Below are 19,039 nucleotides of genomic sequence, written 5' to 3'. Positions count from 1 at the left end.
TGTGCACTTCGCAGCTTGAGATATAAAACATCTATGATACCAGAAGATGTTAGTCAAGTTAGCTCAGTACTTGCTGCAATCTTGAAGAACAGAAGAACATCGTGAATGTGACCTTTTATTAGGGCCAGTCAGCAGCTGCAACACCAGAAAATGCTTGGTCATCATCTCACCCATGACACACAGACTTCTGATTTATTTGGATAAGCTCACCGAGTGTTGGTACAAGGTGACAGTGCACTGAGCAGTCATGTCTTTGGGTGAGCACGGTGTTTGTGAGCTGTGTTTAGCTGAAACATTGGCAGCTGCCGCTGAACCGCAGTCACCATAGCAGTGGAATCTAGCACTGCACACAGCCTATCGACAACTTGCAATAACTTATAAAAACATTGTCCTCCATGCACAATCGAAGCTAGCTGTATCTGTGGAGGCAGCTGCTGGTGCCAGACATGTAACAACAAGTCATCAGAAACCACACTACTGTCAACCATAGCAGGTAAATGTCTTCAAAATTCCAATGGGATTTTGCCATCACATTTTTCATGGTACAGCATGTTTTTAAGCTTTTAGTCAGGGAGTTTAGTGTAATGAGCAACTAAATACGTTCTGAGTGTGTGGTAGACTCACTGTTGAGTGGGTGTCCAAAGCTAAAGTGGTCACTCACTGGTCCAAGTTGCTGTGTAAATTACTCGTGGTCTTCAGTAGCCTGTTATGTGCAAAAATGCTTTCCAGAACCACAAACCATATTTCAGATTGTGCAGGCATAAACAACATGGCTGACAAGGAAGAACCACACAAGCCTGTGGGCGGGAAGTCTGACGTGAGTGGTCACAATGTGGATGAGAATATTGGAACCAGTAACCTAGTTATGTCTATATTTGATGTCGCTTTTTGGCATAGCAGGTTTACCCAACAGGGATGATTGTATTTGGTTCGAGTTCGGATTTACTGATTACACTGAGTTCATTGATTGCTGTACAGTCGAAAGAAGCTCCTAAATCTTTATCTCTTGCTGCATTTTGCTGCCAATGGTGTGAAACAGTTTATGCATGTCCTCCATGTCAAAATCTCATTTCGCAGGGCGCAGAAAATACTTATATACCGTGAAATTAAATCGGTGTCACCAATTATGTAGGCATAATTAATACCTGTATACAAATATCAGTGCTAATTCTGTAATATTTGTAACTTCGTGGCGTGTTAACACATTTCTTCCCTTTCCTCAGTATAAGTGATCATCATAATGATGGGAATAAAGGGAAGAAATGTGTTAACACGCCATGAAGTTACAAATATACTTATACCGATACCTTCCTTGTAAGTTTAAAATGGGGAAAAAAGAGAATCCATGACACACACACACACACACACACACACACACACACACACACACACGTGCAGACACACAGAGAGAGAGAGAGAGAGAGAGAGAGAGAGAGAGAGAGAGAGAGAGAGAGAGGAGGGAGGGAGGGACAGTGGAAGGTAAGATCAGGCTCACCACAAAAACATTGAAGGCAATTAAAAATTAGTGTGAGGTTCAGCATCAATGCTATATACAAGGTGATAAAAACAGACAGAGATTTGCACTAATACAAACACCCCCCCCCCCCAACCCCCACCCCCCTAAAAAAAATGAGACGCCAAGGACATGGTGAAAGACATTAAAGTCACCTTGTAGACAAGTATTATGTTAGGTCAGGAATTTCTTTTACTGCACTTACATGTGTTGCCATTAATCTCAAATGACATCATAATGGCCCATTTGTCAAAACAACATTTTTAGTGAATCACAGGAAAACAAAAACAGTTCCATTACTGAAATTACATCACATTTATGTGTTTACAAACTTCAGGAAGGATGACAGAATTGCTTCAGCATGTCTCATAATAAACTGCTTGTACAGAGAGATTTCAAACAGGGCTGTCGACCCACATTCTTGTATGTAGTCCAATGTGTTGACTGAGTAATCAAAATATTAACCCAGCAAAATGAAGTTCTCATTAGAATGATGATACCACACTGGTAGCTGTAATTCCAACAAACTATTATGTTGAAGAATTTAGACAGAAAATTTCATTAACAACCCGAAGGTTATGGTGCATCACTGTTTGCTTTATCTGGTTTTCACGCAAATTCTACATCCATAGTGTCATGGAAGAACTCCAATGGTGTATGGACAGAAGAACAGGAGCTAGTGGCAAAGTAAAGCTTTAAGACTGTCTTAAGCATGCAGCTCAACTGAAAAGAGCTCTACCACAACAAATATGTTTGCATAATAGTCTCCCTCCATCAAACAGTTCCACATTTTCTCATATTTTCTGTGCTTCAGGTCATGATGATCACTTGTAGATAGAACAGCACATGCTGCTGCAAAGCAGGAGAATCATCATTCTGCTGCAAAGCAGGAAAATCATTATGAAGACACCATTTTCCGCACGATGCCATATCTTCTGTGGAGTTTTGAAAGGTATAATTGGGAACTTACAGGGGCTACTGTTTGCAAACACCTCAATAGGTAGAAACAATACATATGATTAAACATTCTTTAACACATTTATCAAAATCTAATGGTATTAATCTATGATGCAACTAAATCATGGGCAACAAAATCATACACAAAGACATCCTCACTTTGAAGCATTTGGCTAAGTCAACTACCGAATTAAAAATTTGACCAGCATTTACAAACACAGAACTGAACAAATGAATGGAATTTCTGAAATTTTCAAATCATGAAATCCCCCCCCCCTCTCTCTCTCTCTCTCTCTCTCTCTCTCTCTCTCTCTCTCTGTGTGTGTGTGTGTGTGTGTGTGTGTGTGTGTGTGTGTGTGTGTGTGTGTGTTATACTGGTTGTGCTTACTTTTATACAGTGTCCGAAACAACAGGAATTGAATTTTAAATTATTTCACCAGTGTTTTGAAAAAAAAAAAAAAAAAAAACAAACTGGTAATTACATAATTTCCAGATGCGGTTGGCACATGTGATAAAGATTAGCAAATTCTATGATATTTGACAGAATTTCGAAGTCAATGAGAAGACCGTAGACAGAGGATACTGGAGAGGCTATTTCAGAAGGAGTAATCACAATGCATAAGATTAATTGCGTAAATTGCACTTACAGTGTCGGCATCTCTTGCATTGTGTGCTGGTGGAAATTTGCTGATGCTGCTTGAAAGCAATCAGGTGACAGTGTATGGTAGCCCATGAGAACTGCTGAATCTAATGACTTTTGGCAGAAAATATGAATCGATTACATTTGTTCTCAGACCAAGAGTATGACTTACTGATCCGTTTATTATGACTTAACATACTATTTTGTACATAGTATAGTCACAAGTAAAACAAGTACACTGTAAACATTTAAGAATATTCAAAACCATTTTTTACTAAAGAAAAGCTCTTATGAATTAATGGAATTCACAGTGAAAGAAGACTCTCCAAGCTGCTTTCACAATTTTGTAGTCCTATAGTGGTAACACTACTCGTTTTGCACCATTACAAGTACACCCTCAGGTGAAGCACTGTTTATTAAAATTAATTTTCTAAATAAGGTTTTATAAAAATGAAAATAATTTAATAAAATTTCTTAAGAATATTTGTCAAACATGCATTACCTAAACAAGTTTTCAATTTTTTAAAAAAAACCTTCACTCACATGATAGCCTTCAAATAATCAGAAGATCCGATGTCTCATGATTGTTGTAAATCGAAAATGGTAATCCATTATAGGCTGTCATTAATGGTAAAATTGGCATTAACCATCAGCAGGTGAATGTCAGACTGAACACACAGAGCCACAAGATCTAGAATAAAAAATAATTGCAGCCATTAAAATTTATGGCTGAAGCACGTAAAAAAATTTTTGGACAATGCTTATGGTCTGTGAAGTTTGCGATTTCTTTAAAAGTAAATAGTACCACCTACCCAAAGTACTAAATCATTGAAGGATCACTTCAATTAAGCAAATGTGAAAATGGCGAAAGTTTGTCATGCCAAAGCTATGGATCGGTAACTGGCAGTGGTGTACAAGAAGCTCATATTGGCAAATAATTTATACCAAGTTCGAAAACACAAATCATGCAATTTCCTGTGATGGAAAATATGAACATCAATGAACCTATGGTAAAGAATTAGTTGCAGTATATGTGGCCAACCAATATCATAACCTACTGGTTCCATGTCTGCAAGAGCAAACACCTGTTATAGGAATGTGTTTAACTACTTTTTGCTTTTATCAAGGTATCTCAGCAAAAGACCTTCGGTTAGTAATGTCACTTTCATTTTTTGGCACTTGCCATAGGTCTACCATAACTGTCAGCCAGATATACTGCACTGGTAGCTTGCCAAAGATTTGCTCCTTTTCATATTTTTTCATTACAGATAATCACATGATTTGTGGTGTCAGACTCTGAATAAATGTTTGCCAATGTGAGCTTCTATAACAACACCAATTACCAGTCCCTTGCAATAGCACAACAAACCACCCCGTTTTCATTTCTGCTTAATGATCCTTAATTGCTTTTGTATTTTTGGTAAGTGTTATTATTTACTTCTGTAAAACCCAGAAAAATTACATACCAAAAACACTGTACAAAAATTTTTTACATACTTTAACAATAAATTTTTATGCCTGTAATTATTTTTTATCCCGTGTGGGGTTGCTAGTCCCCCATCGGGCGCCTCCCCGGGTGGCGGATCGGGGAATGCTCTCCAGATATGGGGGGTACCGGGGAAATAAAATACCCGGGGTGGACCAAAACTAGCACGGGTAGGGAAGACTCGTTAAGCCATGGTGAAGGCAAATCCCTAGGGGTAGAGTACCCCAAAATCAAGACTCCTGGTCCTCCAGGTTGGGGGTTGTGCAGAGGGCTACCAATCCACTCATGTAAAACAATGGCCGGTCAGGACACTCAAGGTATGCCTCTGAAACAGGACAGAATTTACTGGAACAGAAATTGGCAAAGTTACAAGGATTTCTCTTTTGGTTCGTGGAATGTCAGAAGTCTATACCGCCCAGGAAGCGCACAAATACTAATAAACGAACTAGGAAAATACAAGGTACAACTGGTAGCGCTCCAAGAAATAAGATGGCAGGGAACGGGATCAATGAAAATAGGAGACGGGACAATAATGTATGGAGACTGCGGTCAGCGCCATGAATTTGGAACGGGCTTTTACATTCATAAAACAGCAATTGACACAATAAAGGAATTCAAATCAATTAATAACCGAATATCACACATTACAGTTCAGGCTCAGTGGTTTGATATTACATTTATAAATGTTCATGCACCCACAGAAGATAAGGAAGATGACGTGAAAGAAGAATTTTATAGTCAACTGGAACAGACATATAATTCAATAAGTAGACATAACGTAACAATAGTGTTAGGAGACTTTAATGCCAAAGTAGGAAAAGAAGAAATCTACAAACCAACCATTGGGAATTACAGCTTACATGATGAAAGTTCAGAGAATGGTGTGCGACTCATAAACTTTGCAATGGCAAATGGTCTCACATTAAGCAGCACAAAATTCCAACACAAACGCATTCATTTAGGGACATGGATATCACCAGATGGAAAAGTAGTGAACCAGATTGACCATGTCGCCATTCAAAGACGATTTCAAAACAGTATTAAAGACGTTAGAACTTTTAGGTTCAAAATGGCTCTGAGCACTATGGGACTCAACTGCTGAGGTCATTAGTCCCCTAGAACTTAGAACTACTTAAACCTAACTAACCTAAGGACAGCACACAACACCCAGCCATCACGAGGCAGAGAAAATCCCTGACCCCGCCGTGAATCGAACCCGGGCGTGGGAAGTGAGAACGCTACCGCACTACCACGAGATGCGGGCAGAACTTTTAGGGGAGCAGATTGTGAGACAGATCATATGTTAATCATAGCTCAAATGAAAATAAAGCTAAAAAAGAAACAAAGTACAAATAGGGTTGAAATTAAAAGGTACGATGTAGAAAATCTGGCAGAAGAAAAAATAAAAGAAAACTTTAGGAAAGAAATGGAAATTAACCTATCGGAATCTAGACTGACACATAGTGACCAGCAAGACATGGAAAGTAGATGGAGACACCTCAGAAACAGTATCCAAGATGTAGCTTCCAAAACTATAGGTAAAAGAAAACGAACTAACAAAATCTGGTTTAATATAAAGTGCCAAGAAAGAGTACTGGAGAGGCAAAATGCGAGGAAGGCATGGTTACAAGACATGGACAATATTACACTAAAGGAGAGATACTATAAAATCCGCAAGGAAACACAACGAACTCTAAGACAAGAGAAGAGAAAACACTACAACAAATGGTAAGAGAAGCGGAGGATGATTTCAAGCATCACAGAGCAAGGCAGATGTACCAGAATATAAAAAAGTCCTTGGGAAAATTCACTAAAAGGGAACAGTTTATAAAGGACCATAATGGGAAAATACTTACAAACAAGAATGACATACAAGAAACATGGAAGACATAATTTACACAGCTGCTCAACTGCAATGATCCACAATATTACTTTACATTTGAAGAACCAGATACAGTTGATATACAAGTCACCACACCATCAGTAAATGAAATAAGACAAACAATAAAGAAATTAAAGAACAACAAGACCTGTGGGGAAGACCAGGTATATGCTGAGCTTTTAAAAAATGGAGGACCACAATTGGAAATAGAACTACATTCCTTAATTGAAACAATTTGGGAGACAGAAAACATACCGGCCGATTGGAAAACTGCAATTATATGCCCCATCTTTAAGAAGAATGATCCCCTTGTCTGTGATAACTACAGAGGAATTGCCCTACTCGATGTCACGTATAAAATTTTGTCGATGTGTATACTACACAGACTGATTCCCATAACCGAAGAACTGATTGGGGACTACCAATGTGGTTTCCGCACTAACAGATCCACTTTGGATCACTTATTCACATTGAGACAAATAAATGAGAAGGCATGGGAAATTAATGTAGATATGCATATTCTATTTATAGACTTCAAGAAGGCCTATGATAGCGTACACCGACAGACACTCTTAAACACCATGAAAGAATTTGAAATACCATTAAAATTAATCAAATTAGTTAAAATGTGTTATGAAGAAACCATATGCAAAGTTAAGACACCTGCAGGAGAGACTGAAAATTTTAAGGTGTACACTGGACTGAGACAAAGGGATGCCATCTCACCTATTCTATTTAATATTATCTTAGAGAAGATTGATAGAGAATTCACCAAAACTAATCCACAAGGGATCCAACTGCAGGGACAGAACATTACTAGACTTGCTTATGCAGATGATGTAGCCTTAATAAGCACTTCAAAAGCTGAATTAATCAGGATGATGCAAAATTATTACAAAATAGCTGAGAAAGCTGGACTTCATGTGAATGAAGAAAAGACAGAATATCTAGTCATAAGTAAAAAACTCCAAAAGAATACACCACTGACCGTAAATGGTCTCACTTTCAAGGCAGTTGACCACTTCAAGTACTTAGGGAGTCTTTTTAGCAGAGACAATAGAGCAGAAATAGAAATAGACGGCCGTCTAGCAGCAGCTAATAGAACTTTTTACAGCTGTATCAAAATTTTAAGGATGAGATCACTTAGTACTGAATTCAAAATCCGTTTTTATCAGTCAACTATTGTACCAGTAGCATTATATGGATGTGAAGCTATTACATTCAGGAAAAAAGATGAAGAAAAACTGTTGATATTTGAAAGAAAAATACTAAGAAAAATATTTGGACCAATCTTCGATGAAAATGTCATGGAGTGGAGGATAAGGAAAAATGAAGAACTACGGGAGCTGTACAAACATAGTACCATTGTGGAAATGTTAAAGAAGAGAAGACTGAACTGGGCTGGTCATGTAGCAAGGATGCCGGAGAACAGACTACCCAAAATAGCATCCACTAAGAAATTAGAAGGAAAGAGAAGAAGAGGAAGACCTCGAATTAGGTGGATGGAGAATATCCGGGAAGATACAGCTAGGATGGGCATCAACTCTGATTGGACAACAATTTCCCTGGATAGAAATAATTGGAAGAGGCTCGTAGAGCAGGTGTATGGTCGATAAGGCCTTAGCCACGTGTAAAGTAAAGTAAGTAAGTAATTATTTTTTATATTACGTCTTGTCATCTCATGTGTCCAGTTTGGCATTCACCAACGGGGGGGGTGGTGGTTAATGCCAACTGTACTACAGACAGTAACCTATGATGGATTAAAACTTTTTATTTACAAATGAACTATTGGACACCGTAGCTTCCCAACTGGTTAAGGACTATCATGTGAGTAAAATTAAAAAATTCAAAAAATGCATGTTTAACAAAAAATTTTGAAAGTTTACAAAAAAATTCCTTTTATAAAATCTTATTTTAAAAACTGCATTTTAATTAACAGTGGACCACCTGAGGATGCACTTTTAACGGAGCAAAACTGGTAATGTTCCCACTAAAGGGTTACAGAGCAGCTACAGCGGTTCAAATCCTATTAATTCACATGACCTTTTTAGTAAAAAATAGTTTTGAAGATTCTTAAATATTAAAAGGATGAATTTTAAAGTTTTTTATTGATTTTAATATTTATTTGGCAAATGGAAAAAAAACTAGATGTGCTGACAGACTGAGCTGCAGCTACGCTCAAAGCCATTATGTTAGAATGTGACAGTCTGCTCCAGTCAGCGAAGCTAATGAATTTGAATGGAAGGAAATTAGATGTGCTGACAGACCTAGGTTAGATTGGAATGTGACGATCCCCTTGCGAGGTGGTGAAGTCAACGAACTCAAAATGAAAATATATTTGCCATAATAGAATGTTGTTTAATGTAGCCCAAGATGTACATTCGTCATTGCAAAATCCTATTTGTATGTCTTACTTCTGACTTTGGCAAAATTTGCGACAGTGGGATTAAATTCTAACCTACTAGAATAAAATATCAGCTAATTTTATTTATGAACAGGCATTTTGAACTGCTAGCAACAACTGACTCACAATTCTTCGTATTCTGTTCTCATTGTTCATCATACGAGTTGTTAACCTCAGCATGCAATGCACCTGCCACCAACATCACAAGCACACTTTTGCTAATAAATTAAGTTCTGTAGCGCCTCAAGACTAACACACTCCATTTTGAAGGTTCACTTTGATGATAATATGCTGAAAACTTGCATTTACATACTTGTGTAATTTATGTAGCTCTGTGATCTTCTTTTCCATCTCTTCTGTTTGACCAGGTATCAACTGTAGCCCAGAAAGATATCCAGGAAGGTGTTCATCAGGTTGATAGTCGCCCAGCTCAGCTGCAAAAAGCATAAAATCATTCTTGTGTGTGTCTCCAGAATAGGAAGTAGCGAAGTTAGTTAGTTAGTTTCATGTTAAATGGTTCCTTTGCACAACAAATCATTTGATGTGGAGTGAGTCATTTTATGTGCACAATGGAAATTAATTTTTTAATGCTGCTCTATCCTGAACATTTATATGCAAGTTAGTAATTCCTACCTACAGCCTTTGTTTTCCAGTAAGAGGAAAAATAGCTGTGAACTATACAGACTGCCTGAATACAACATTAATTTATTACCCACAATATACCCTCACCTTCATTATAGCTGTTGATCTGTGAAGCAACCCACCTTGGTAATCAAATTATGAATAGCAGCTTGACATTTCGTTAAAAGAACAAGATGTAGTTGTAGCAGCTAGCAACTGAAATTATCTAACTTGGCAAAAAGAAAATGTAATAAGAGAAATTTCTGATGTTCAGACAGAAAAACTGGGAAATAATAAAATATCTCGAAACTGTAATGCAGCTGTCCAACACCTCTCTTATTTCACGAGTAGTGCCCTATGCTCAGAACTACTGTCCATCCTGTATTTTCCATTGGTTTACTTTCATTTAGGAAGTACACCATTTTCCACCATCTACATTACATTCTGGTCATTACTGTTCTACTTACCTGTATAGGACACTAAATGTCACATTAAACAAGTTTCTTACTGGAATCCGAGCTTAATCACTTGAATCTCACATTATGCCAGGACAAAGCAAAATTAATGACAGTTGCCTACAGAAAATGTAGTCTGACTGCAATCAGCAGTACACGACATTTAAATTTTGCTTTTATGTGCATAAAATTGTCATGGAATCATAAAAATGTTAAACAAATGCACACCTTAAAGACAACCATATTTTGGTAGTCCTGCAACAGTACCAGGTTTTGACTACCTCAGTGTGGTCTGGAGCCAACACAAGTAATGGTATCACAAAGACTCATCTGAACACTGCACGAGTGTATCACTGAATACACTGGTATCATTGGATACACTGGGAGTGTGCTCAACAGTTGGTCAAGCTCAGCTCACTTGTGAATGACATATAATTCCATGTTATAGGTAGACACACTGCATAAACTAAATGAAACAGATGTATGTCGAGATTATATGACATTTTCTGTGACTTGATTGAGCACCTCTGGGTGGCTCTGAAGCAGGCAGCATTATTGGGTCACTGAAAGTAAACTTGTAAGAACAATACAATAATCAGTCAGTTGGCCAACATCATAAATATATCGGGTTTGTTAGAAATGCAATTTTATCTGCTTTTGACTCCTGTTGATAAGGTTATCAACTTTAAACTATCCACCACCATGCAATAGTCTGTTATGTATAAATTTTAAGATCCTGCTAGCCCATATTTGATGTAAATTAACTGAACTGTGAAAAATTTACTTAATATCTACAGTAAAATAGTACACAGCCTCCTGTTGCCAATAGTTTTAATTAGTATTGGCCAAAAGGAAGCCACTGTGATCATCATCCTCCATACAGTTTACATCTTACCCCGTAAGACTTTTCTTTTCACCTATCTGAAATTAGAGCTCTTAGACAACTGTTTTGTATCAGTCTAATAGAGGCAGATGCATTTCTGACGACAGACTGATGAAATCCAGTCTTTCCAATCACTTGATGCAGCCTGCCACAGATTCCTTTCCTACACCAACCTCCATCTCAGAATAGCACCCAGTATCCTCAGCAACCGGCCACAAGTACAGTTTAAAAAAGTCTACTTTATTCAACTCCTACCAGTTTCAAATTTTTACAGACCCACCTTCAAGTGGCTTCTTATAGTTTACCTTTCTTTCCCACTGGAGTCTTCTTTTGTGTTGGTTACTGGTGTGATGTACTAAGACAAAAGATTTTTCATTCACAATACAGTAAAGTTATGGTACCTTTTTTCTACCTTCATAGAATCATTTCATTAATGTTTCCATGAAGATAAAAAACCCTAACTTTATAGTATTGTAAATGAAAAATCTTTTGTTTGTCTAGTGCACCACATCAGTAACTAGTACTGAACAAAGATCCAGCAGAAAAAAAGGAAAGCTATAACAAGCCATCTGAAGGTGGACTTGTAAAATCCAAAACTGGTAATAGTTTGAGTTAAATAACCCTTTCAAAGCCACACTTCTAGCTGGTTGCTGCATAAACTACAAAACTTACAAATCAATTCTCTTTTTTCTGTAAGCAGTTTCAATGAAACATAGCAATACTCAGTAGTTATTACAATTCTTCATCTCCGTTTTTTAAGATAGGAATGACAACTGATTTAGTCAAGCTCTCAGGCACCAGATCATATTTAAAATGTATAGGAATCATTTGCATACAGACTTGCTTATATAATATAACAGCTCTTGATTGATTTATCATATTTGATGGACTCTAAGACACACTTTTTTCTTCAAAAAATTGCGTCCAAAATTCAGGTGCTTCTTATACTCTAAATTAATTTCAAAATGTCCAGTGTTTGATTTAAAATTCCCACCAGTCTTAAAAATAGCCATATATTCAATGCTGCAGGAAACCTATCTCTGTCTGGCAACACTGTATTCAACTGGTAGCAGCAGTGCACCAATACAATGAACGCGAGTTGCGGGGATTCGTAAGTTTGCTAACACTGTTTGCCTCCTGCCCCAATGTCACAAACCCAGAACACTGTCTAGCCTACGATGTGTCACTGCAGTCTAAGGTGCCAGTGATCTTGAATTTAAAGTGATTTGTGTTATCGGTAACAGTACACATTTTTTAGTAGCAAGTTTCGTATTAGGAAAAAAAATAAAAGTTATTCATATGATTTGGGTTTAAATTAAAAGTAATGGCATATGCAGAAGAATATGGAAACAGGGCAGCTGAGTGGCATTTCGGCCCTCCACCAACAGAAAAAGCCATTTGCGATTGGTGTACTAGCAAAGAAGAAGAAGAAGAAGAAGAAGAAGAAGAAGAAGAAGAAGAAAATGAAGACCAAATGTGTAAACACAGGACTGAATGCAAAATGCCAAAACTAAAAGATGACATATTGAAGTGGATTAGAGGCCACTGTCAAAATGGCATTAGAATTAATATAAAAATATTCAAATACACACTCATAACTTAGTGCTGCAGTGTCATGGACTTAACATGCAAATCAGAACTAAAATATCTCACAAAATGCCACAAGGGTATGAAGAGAAAATATTATTTTTCCATTGCTTTATTATTCAGCATCGAAAGAAAACCAGTGTCTAACTAAGACAAATAGCGAATATGAACAAAATTCCTCCGACATTCGATGCGCCAAGTAACAGAACTATTGCCGTGAAAGGTGATAAAACTGTAACTATAATACGTGAATATGAAAAAATAATGCACTACACTGTTGTCCTTTCATGTTGTACTAACTATACTACACTTAACCAATGATCATTTTCAAGTACAAAACAATGCCAAAACCTTCTGAAATACTGCCAGGTGGTGGTGGTGGTGTTCTTCATGTACATGACAACGATTTGGAGGGACAAGAGTGGTATGAAATTATGGATTAACAGAGTGTTTGTGAGAAGGAAAGGTGCTTTACTGAAGAAGAGTTCTCTTCTTGTGTTGGATCAGTTTAGTAGTCATCTGAAAAATGCTGTGAATGAGAAATTGAGACAGGAAAATACAGAGCTTGCTGTTATTCTGGGAGGACTTACTCCACAGTTGCAACCTCTTGATGTCTCGATAAATAAACAATTTAAAGGATATATGAGAGAGGAATGGAACAAATGGATGAAACCCAACATGAAATCAAACTGAAGGGAGCTTTAAAACAATCTACTATCAAAAAACAAAAATAATTATTGACAGTACAATGTAAATGGTTAGACAAAAAATTCTACTCACCAAATGGTGGCATGAGAATACATACACAAAGTTTAACTTTTACAAGCTTTTGGAGCCATTGCCTCCTCCTGGTAGAAGAGTTGAAGGGAAAGACTGATTTTTGGGAGACACTCTCCTCATCCTGTCCAGTAAGTCTCTCCTGATACGTGGTTCTGGGTGACTTTTATGAACTGTACCCCCTTTCCTCAACCTCTTCATTCATTTTCCTTCACCCTTCTTCCTTCTCCTTCAATTCTTCTGACAGGTAAAGCAGCCACTGGCTCTGAAAGCTTGTAAAAGTTAAACCTTCTTTTGCGTGCATTTCCTGCCGCCGCTTGGTGAGTAGATCTTTTATCTATCTACCTACTATCAGACAAATGTGTCGGTGGATAGTCAAGTCATCACCTGGAGTGAGAGAAGGCACTATTGTAAGACCTTCGAGAAGCGCGGCATATGTAAGGCTCTCAACAACAGTGAAGACCATCTCACATACGAAATGGAAGAAGAAGTAGTTCAGATGACAATTTTCAGGGACTTCAAAAAGTCAGTTTGGTTTTATAAATGAAGATTTTTTTGGTCTGGCTTTGTAATCAAATAATGAAAATGGTAAAAATGTTAATTTTTTTTAAATTATTTAAAAGTTAAGGTGCGTCTTCTAGTCTGTAGCATCTTATAGTCCATAAAATATGGTAATCTTCTTTGGGGACACTTTTTATTTCATTTAGTACACCATTTAGTTCACAATTAGGAAATGTTGTCTCTTTAATAGTTCCCCGTGATTTGGATTGTAAAAGATTCATGTTAGAAACCATAGATTCTGAAAGTACTCCAACCATTTAGGTAAAGAGATGGGCTTAATTTTCACATTCTCTTTTATGAATAATGGCTCAACAACTGTAGTCATTAGTAATGACTTAGTTTAGATCATGTGTTAAATTCACTCTCTACCAACATTCATTAGTTGCCAAAGACAATAGAAATTAGTCTATTTCTTTTTATAATTGGTATATTTTTAAGACCAATTTCTTGATGACCTGTCCTTTCTTCCTCATATTATTCCAATTTTCTGCTGTATACTGTAGGAGCATAACTTAGAATTAAATTTAATGTCTACCTGCAGTTATTGAATATTTAAATTCAAATGATCGCCTTTGCAATCAGAGACGTTTTTGACTGTTCCCTGTCCTCCCAATTCTTATTTATGAAAAGAGAAACAACACAAAGTTCTTCGAGGGAATCAATGGAAAGAAAACTTAGGATATCAATTAAGAGAAACATGACTGCCCTGACAAGGGAATAAGGAAATTGACAGTGTAAAATGTCAGTTTTTCGAGAATGCTTTTTCCATGAAATATGTAAAAGGGTAAGATAAACAGAAATAAGAACATAAGTTACGAGGAAAATATACTGAGAATCCTGAACAGTACAAATACACTGAAATTAAACCACGAATTTGGAAGTAGAAGGGAAGACACAATGAACATCTCCCTTGAACAACAGTACATATACTAAACAATTAACTATGGATTTGTGTGTTTGGGTGTAGGTAGTTCAGTTTCACTCCCCTTTTTCTTTCTCCTCACCAACAAATTTAATAACGCTAACAACAAGCAAATATATCCTTACACGAGGACGATTTCTGCAATTGCTGCACTGTAAGGTAAGAGACTACTTTCAATTGAAGCATGCCTATACTTTATCAAGTAATAAACCTTTAATCTGGTAGACACAACACTTGCATCTAGTCTACTGGCAGAAGTTGATGGTGCAAGCTGATACTAGAATGTAGTGTTTTTTTTTTTTTTTAATTGCTATCTCACAGAAAATTATTTGTCAAAATTTAATGAAATTTCCATGAATTGTTAATAATAAATCTTTAGTATATTTAAAACAGGAAGGTAGATTTGAGTTTAAACTCCTGCCGACAGCAAGGTCATTGGAGCACAGTTAAGATTACGAAATGATCGAGAAGGAAATCATCCATGCCCTTTGCAAAGGAATCACCCAGCCATTTGCCTGGAGTAATTTTAGGAAACCAAAGAAAACTTAACTATTAATGGTCGGACAGGGATTTGAACCATCGTCCTCCCAAATGGGAGTTCGGTGTGCTAACCACTTTGCTCAGTTACACCTGAAACATATGTGATCACATAAAATGAACTAATGTGGTATACCAGGTGATCAAAAAGTCAGTACAAATTTGAAAACTTAATAAACAACGGAATAATTTAGATAGAGAGGTAAAAAATAACACACATGCTTGGAATGACACGAGGTTTTATTGGCCTCCAAGGTCCCCAGACCTCAGTCCATGCAATTATTGGCTTTGGGGTTACCTGAAGCCGCAAGTGTATCGTGATCGACCGACATCTCTAGGGATGCTGAAAGATAACATCCGACGCAAATGCCTCACCATGCTTTACAGTGCTGTTCACAACATTATTCCTTGACTACAGCTATTGTTGAGGAATGATGGTGGACATATTGAGCATTTCCTGTAAAGAACATCATATGTGCATTGTCTTACTTTGTTATGCTAATTATTGCTATTCTGAGCAGATGAAGCGCCATCTGTCAGACATTTTTTTAACTTTTGTATTTTTTTGGTTCTAATAAAACCCCATGTCATTCCAAGCATGTGTGTCAATTTGTACCTCTCCATCTACATTATTCCGTGATTTATTCAGTTTTCAAACTTATACTGACTTTTTGATCACCTGGTACTGGAAAGCAATCTTCAAAACAAAGTACTACACTGCAGTCTCTTCTTGCAAGTTTCCAGCAGTTTGGGTACAACGAAAAGCTTGAAATTTATACATGCAAATTCATTCGCCTTTTCACTGGCTTGATACACAATGAAAGCATTGTGCCTTGTATTCTTTAGCAGCCTTCTAATTGTATTCATATGCAAATTTATAATTTTTTGTTTCTTTCCATGAAGAGAGTTTGCAGTTACTGATTTCTTTCAATTGGCTCACTTTACAACAAAGATCTTAACATAAGTATCTCTCTGTACTGTGGTTCCTAGCCTGAAGGAAAAAGTTAGTTCCCACTGTGGCCGAGTCCTCATTTTGCTTTGTATTCCTATGGTTTGAGGTAAAGAGAGTACATTATACAAAGCCACATTAACACAAAGAAAAAAGTTTAAAATATGTTTTCAATATCTACCCATTTACAAGCTAAAAAAACTCAAGACATACACTATTTATCAATCAGGATGCCTAAAAAAATTTATAGTACCAATGTTATAGAGATGAGGCTCTTTCCCAAACACACATTTTTTGTGGGCAGGTTTAGAGGCCTAACTAAATTTAGCCTCTTCTGTTGTTTAACACACTCATTCTCCATTCTTATTGCTACATTCTCTCTTTCTTACAATCTTTTATTCCTATGTATTGTCTGCACAATCCCAGGATCAACTTCGTAAGATGTACTGTGGATAAATTTATTTGCTCATTTATTTCTGCTTGCTAATCATCACTATTTCAACATTACATGACCATGTTGTTGATATTCAGCTATTCATTACTAGCTGAGAAACTAAATTAGTTTCAATTATTTATTGAACCAATCTTCATTTTCTACAACTATGGGCTTTGTATTTAATTTTATACGCTGTTTGAATACTTAACCACTACTTAACTGCAATAACTTACACTGAACAATGTAACTGGCGAGAAGACATGCAGTGCTTGGTGGTAGCTGTAACCGTCCCTGAAGAATGTCCTGGCGAACTTGAAGAAAGAAATGGTAACGTGTGTACTCCTCCTGTAACTTGCTAGGATCTGATACGTAGAACTTAACACGAAAGTAGAAGTTTCCATCTGCAAGCAGTATAAAAATTCACATCAGAAAACTTGTCTAGTCAAGGGCAAACATCAAAGATTTACTACTTGTAATTATTAATATTTCTACTTGCAACAAAATCCAATCATCTTTAGTGTCAACTAAATATGCAGCAACTAATAAAACCAATTTTTATATGCATCCTCATGCCAGTCACTGTTTACCATCCTCGTAGTCAGAGACAACAATAACCAAATCAGTCTAATACACTTACTAGAATGAGTACCAGTAGACCAAGGTGACATGTGAAACATTGACTTTGGAGCATTAGTACACATTGTCACTCTACAGCAACCAGTGTGTTGCTTATGAGATGGTTTAGGAGATGGTTTAGCACCAGATGAAGCTTGACAAATAGGACCAAGACACTTTCTTACTCAAAATCTTGTCTAATTTCCTATTTTTGATGGATAATAAAATTTTTCAAGTCGTAGTTTCATTGATTTATTGAAGTCCAGGAACGGTATTTTTTGTGTCCTCTTAAGCCTTTCACACTGGCTTGCTTCAATGAAATATTCTCAGTTTACAGGCTGCACCATTTCAAATAAAACACTCGAGCTATCGACAGCTGTCTCAACCATCAAATCAGGAGCTGAAATTACTGACTGTCTAGATTAGCACAGTGTTTTGTTCACATAAATGTAAAGGCAGTGTCTGGAAGCTTCCAGAAAGGGCTGGAGTTGCGCAGGTTGGGCAGCTCTGAACAAGTGCATTAAATGCTGAAACTCAGTCTCTAGACGGTCATTGTCAGAAATAATCTTCGCCTTTTGTACACAAGAAAGTGGTACTGAAAATGTTAGTACACAGGAGAAAGATTATTTCTGACGAAGACCATCAAGAGTCTTAATTTCAGCATTTGAAGCACTTGTTCAGAGAAAATGGTTGCAGCATGTGAGAAATTGTTAAAGCTTTTAAAGTGCCAGCAATGAAAGATGCTTCGTGAGTCAACAGGCCAACCCAGCTGAATTTTTTCTATACTGTTGAACAAGATAGGGTGCATGCTGAAGATACACGGACTGAGACCAGTGTTCTGGCCTGCCTCCAAGATAAGAGAAGTTACATCTCGTTAAAGACAACACAGCTCTTCGAGAGCCTGGCAAGTGTGGTGTTTCCTGTGGATGTGGTAGTATTTATGGTAGTACTTACATAGGTCAAACCATTTGCACTGTTTTCTTATCATTGTGCAGAGCATTCACGACATATCCAATAAAGTAACAACGCCTAGAAAATGGGCATAAAAACAATTTGGGAAAAAAAGGACTCAAACAATAGAATTCTGGAATCTGTTATTAAAGAAGTTGCCAAAATTAGAATGAACAGCAACAATTTTAACAGAGACCAATGGTACACACTTAGTAGGGCATGGAGATGGGCTTTGGATATTGAGTGAAAGCAAAGACACAGGCTTGACACTTGCAGAGATGCAGGAGCATCAATTTCAAACATGGCACCGACTGCTCGCACCCCATGATATCACTCAGTCCTGTAGTGGGAAAGAGCCACTAGGATGTGCCCAACTTGCCATCCGTGCATTTGCCGCTCTGGCCCTCTCTGAAAGGATTCAGACACTGCCACACAAGTAGAACACCATGCCAGCCCCGGCAGTCAGTGATTTCAACTGATGGTAATGATGATTATTATGATGATGATGAATATGATGATGAAGATGGGGACAGCTGTCGTAAGCTCTAGTGTTTATTCAAAATGACCAGCTTGTAAACCGAGAAGATTTTATTGCTGTTAGTTTTTTGAGCATCAGTTTACTGACTGGTTTGATGTGGCCCACCACAACTTCCCACCCCTTCATCACAGATTAGCACTTAAAACCCAATGTCCTCAATTATTTGTTGAATACATTGCAATCCGTCTTCTCCCAGAGTTTTTACTTTCTATAGTTCCCTATAGTACTATGGAAGTTATTTCCTGCAGTCTTAACACATGTCCTATCATCCTGTCCCTTCTTGATGTCAATTTTTTCCACATATTTTTTTTGTGATTATGTTTTG

The 19,039-nt window shown here is 37.2% G+C and overlaps 1 protein-coding gene across 3 annotated transcripts in view; it reads right to left on the bottom strand.

Annotated features, from left to right (window-relative positions):
• Positions 1–19,039, bottom strand: part of LOC124789698 (tyrosine-protein phosphatase non-receptor type 4) — a 185,574-nt gene that overhangs the window by 100,307 nt on the left and 66,228 nt on the right. For all 3 annotated transcript variants that reach the window (XM_047257145.1, XM_047257144.1, XM_047257146.1), the window contains 2 exons: positions 16,844–17,011; positions 9,196–9,316 (listed from right to left, as the gene is read on the bottom strand). In XM_047257145.1, coding sequence (XP_047113101.1) covers positions 9,196–9,316; positions 16,844–17,011 — 289 coding nt within the window. The remainder of the gene's footprint in view (positions 1–9,195; positions 9,317–16,843; positions 17,012–19,039) is intronic.

This window comes from Schistocerca piceifrons, chromosome 3 (genome assembly GCF_021461385.2).
Source record: "Schistocerca piceifrons isolate TAMUIC-IGC-003096 chromosome 3, iqSchPice1.1, whole genome shotgun sequence".
Lineage (NCBI taxonomy): Eukaryota > Metazoa > Arthropoda > Insecta > Orthoptera > Acrididae > Schistocerca > Schistocerca piceifrons.
The sequence above is the reverse complement of the archived record's forward strand: the minus strand, read 5'-3'. Positions and strand labels throughout refer to the sequence as shown.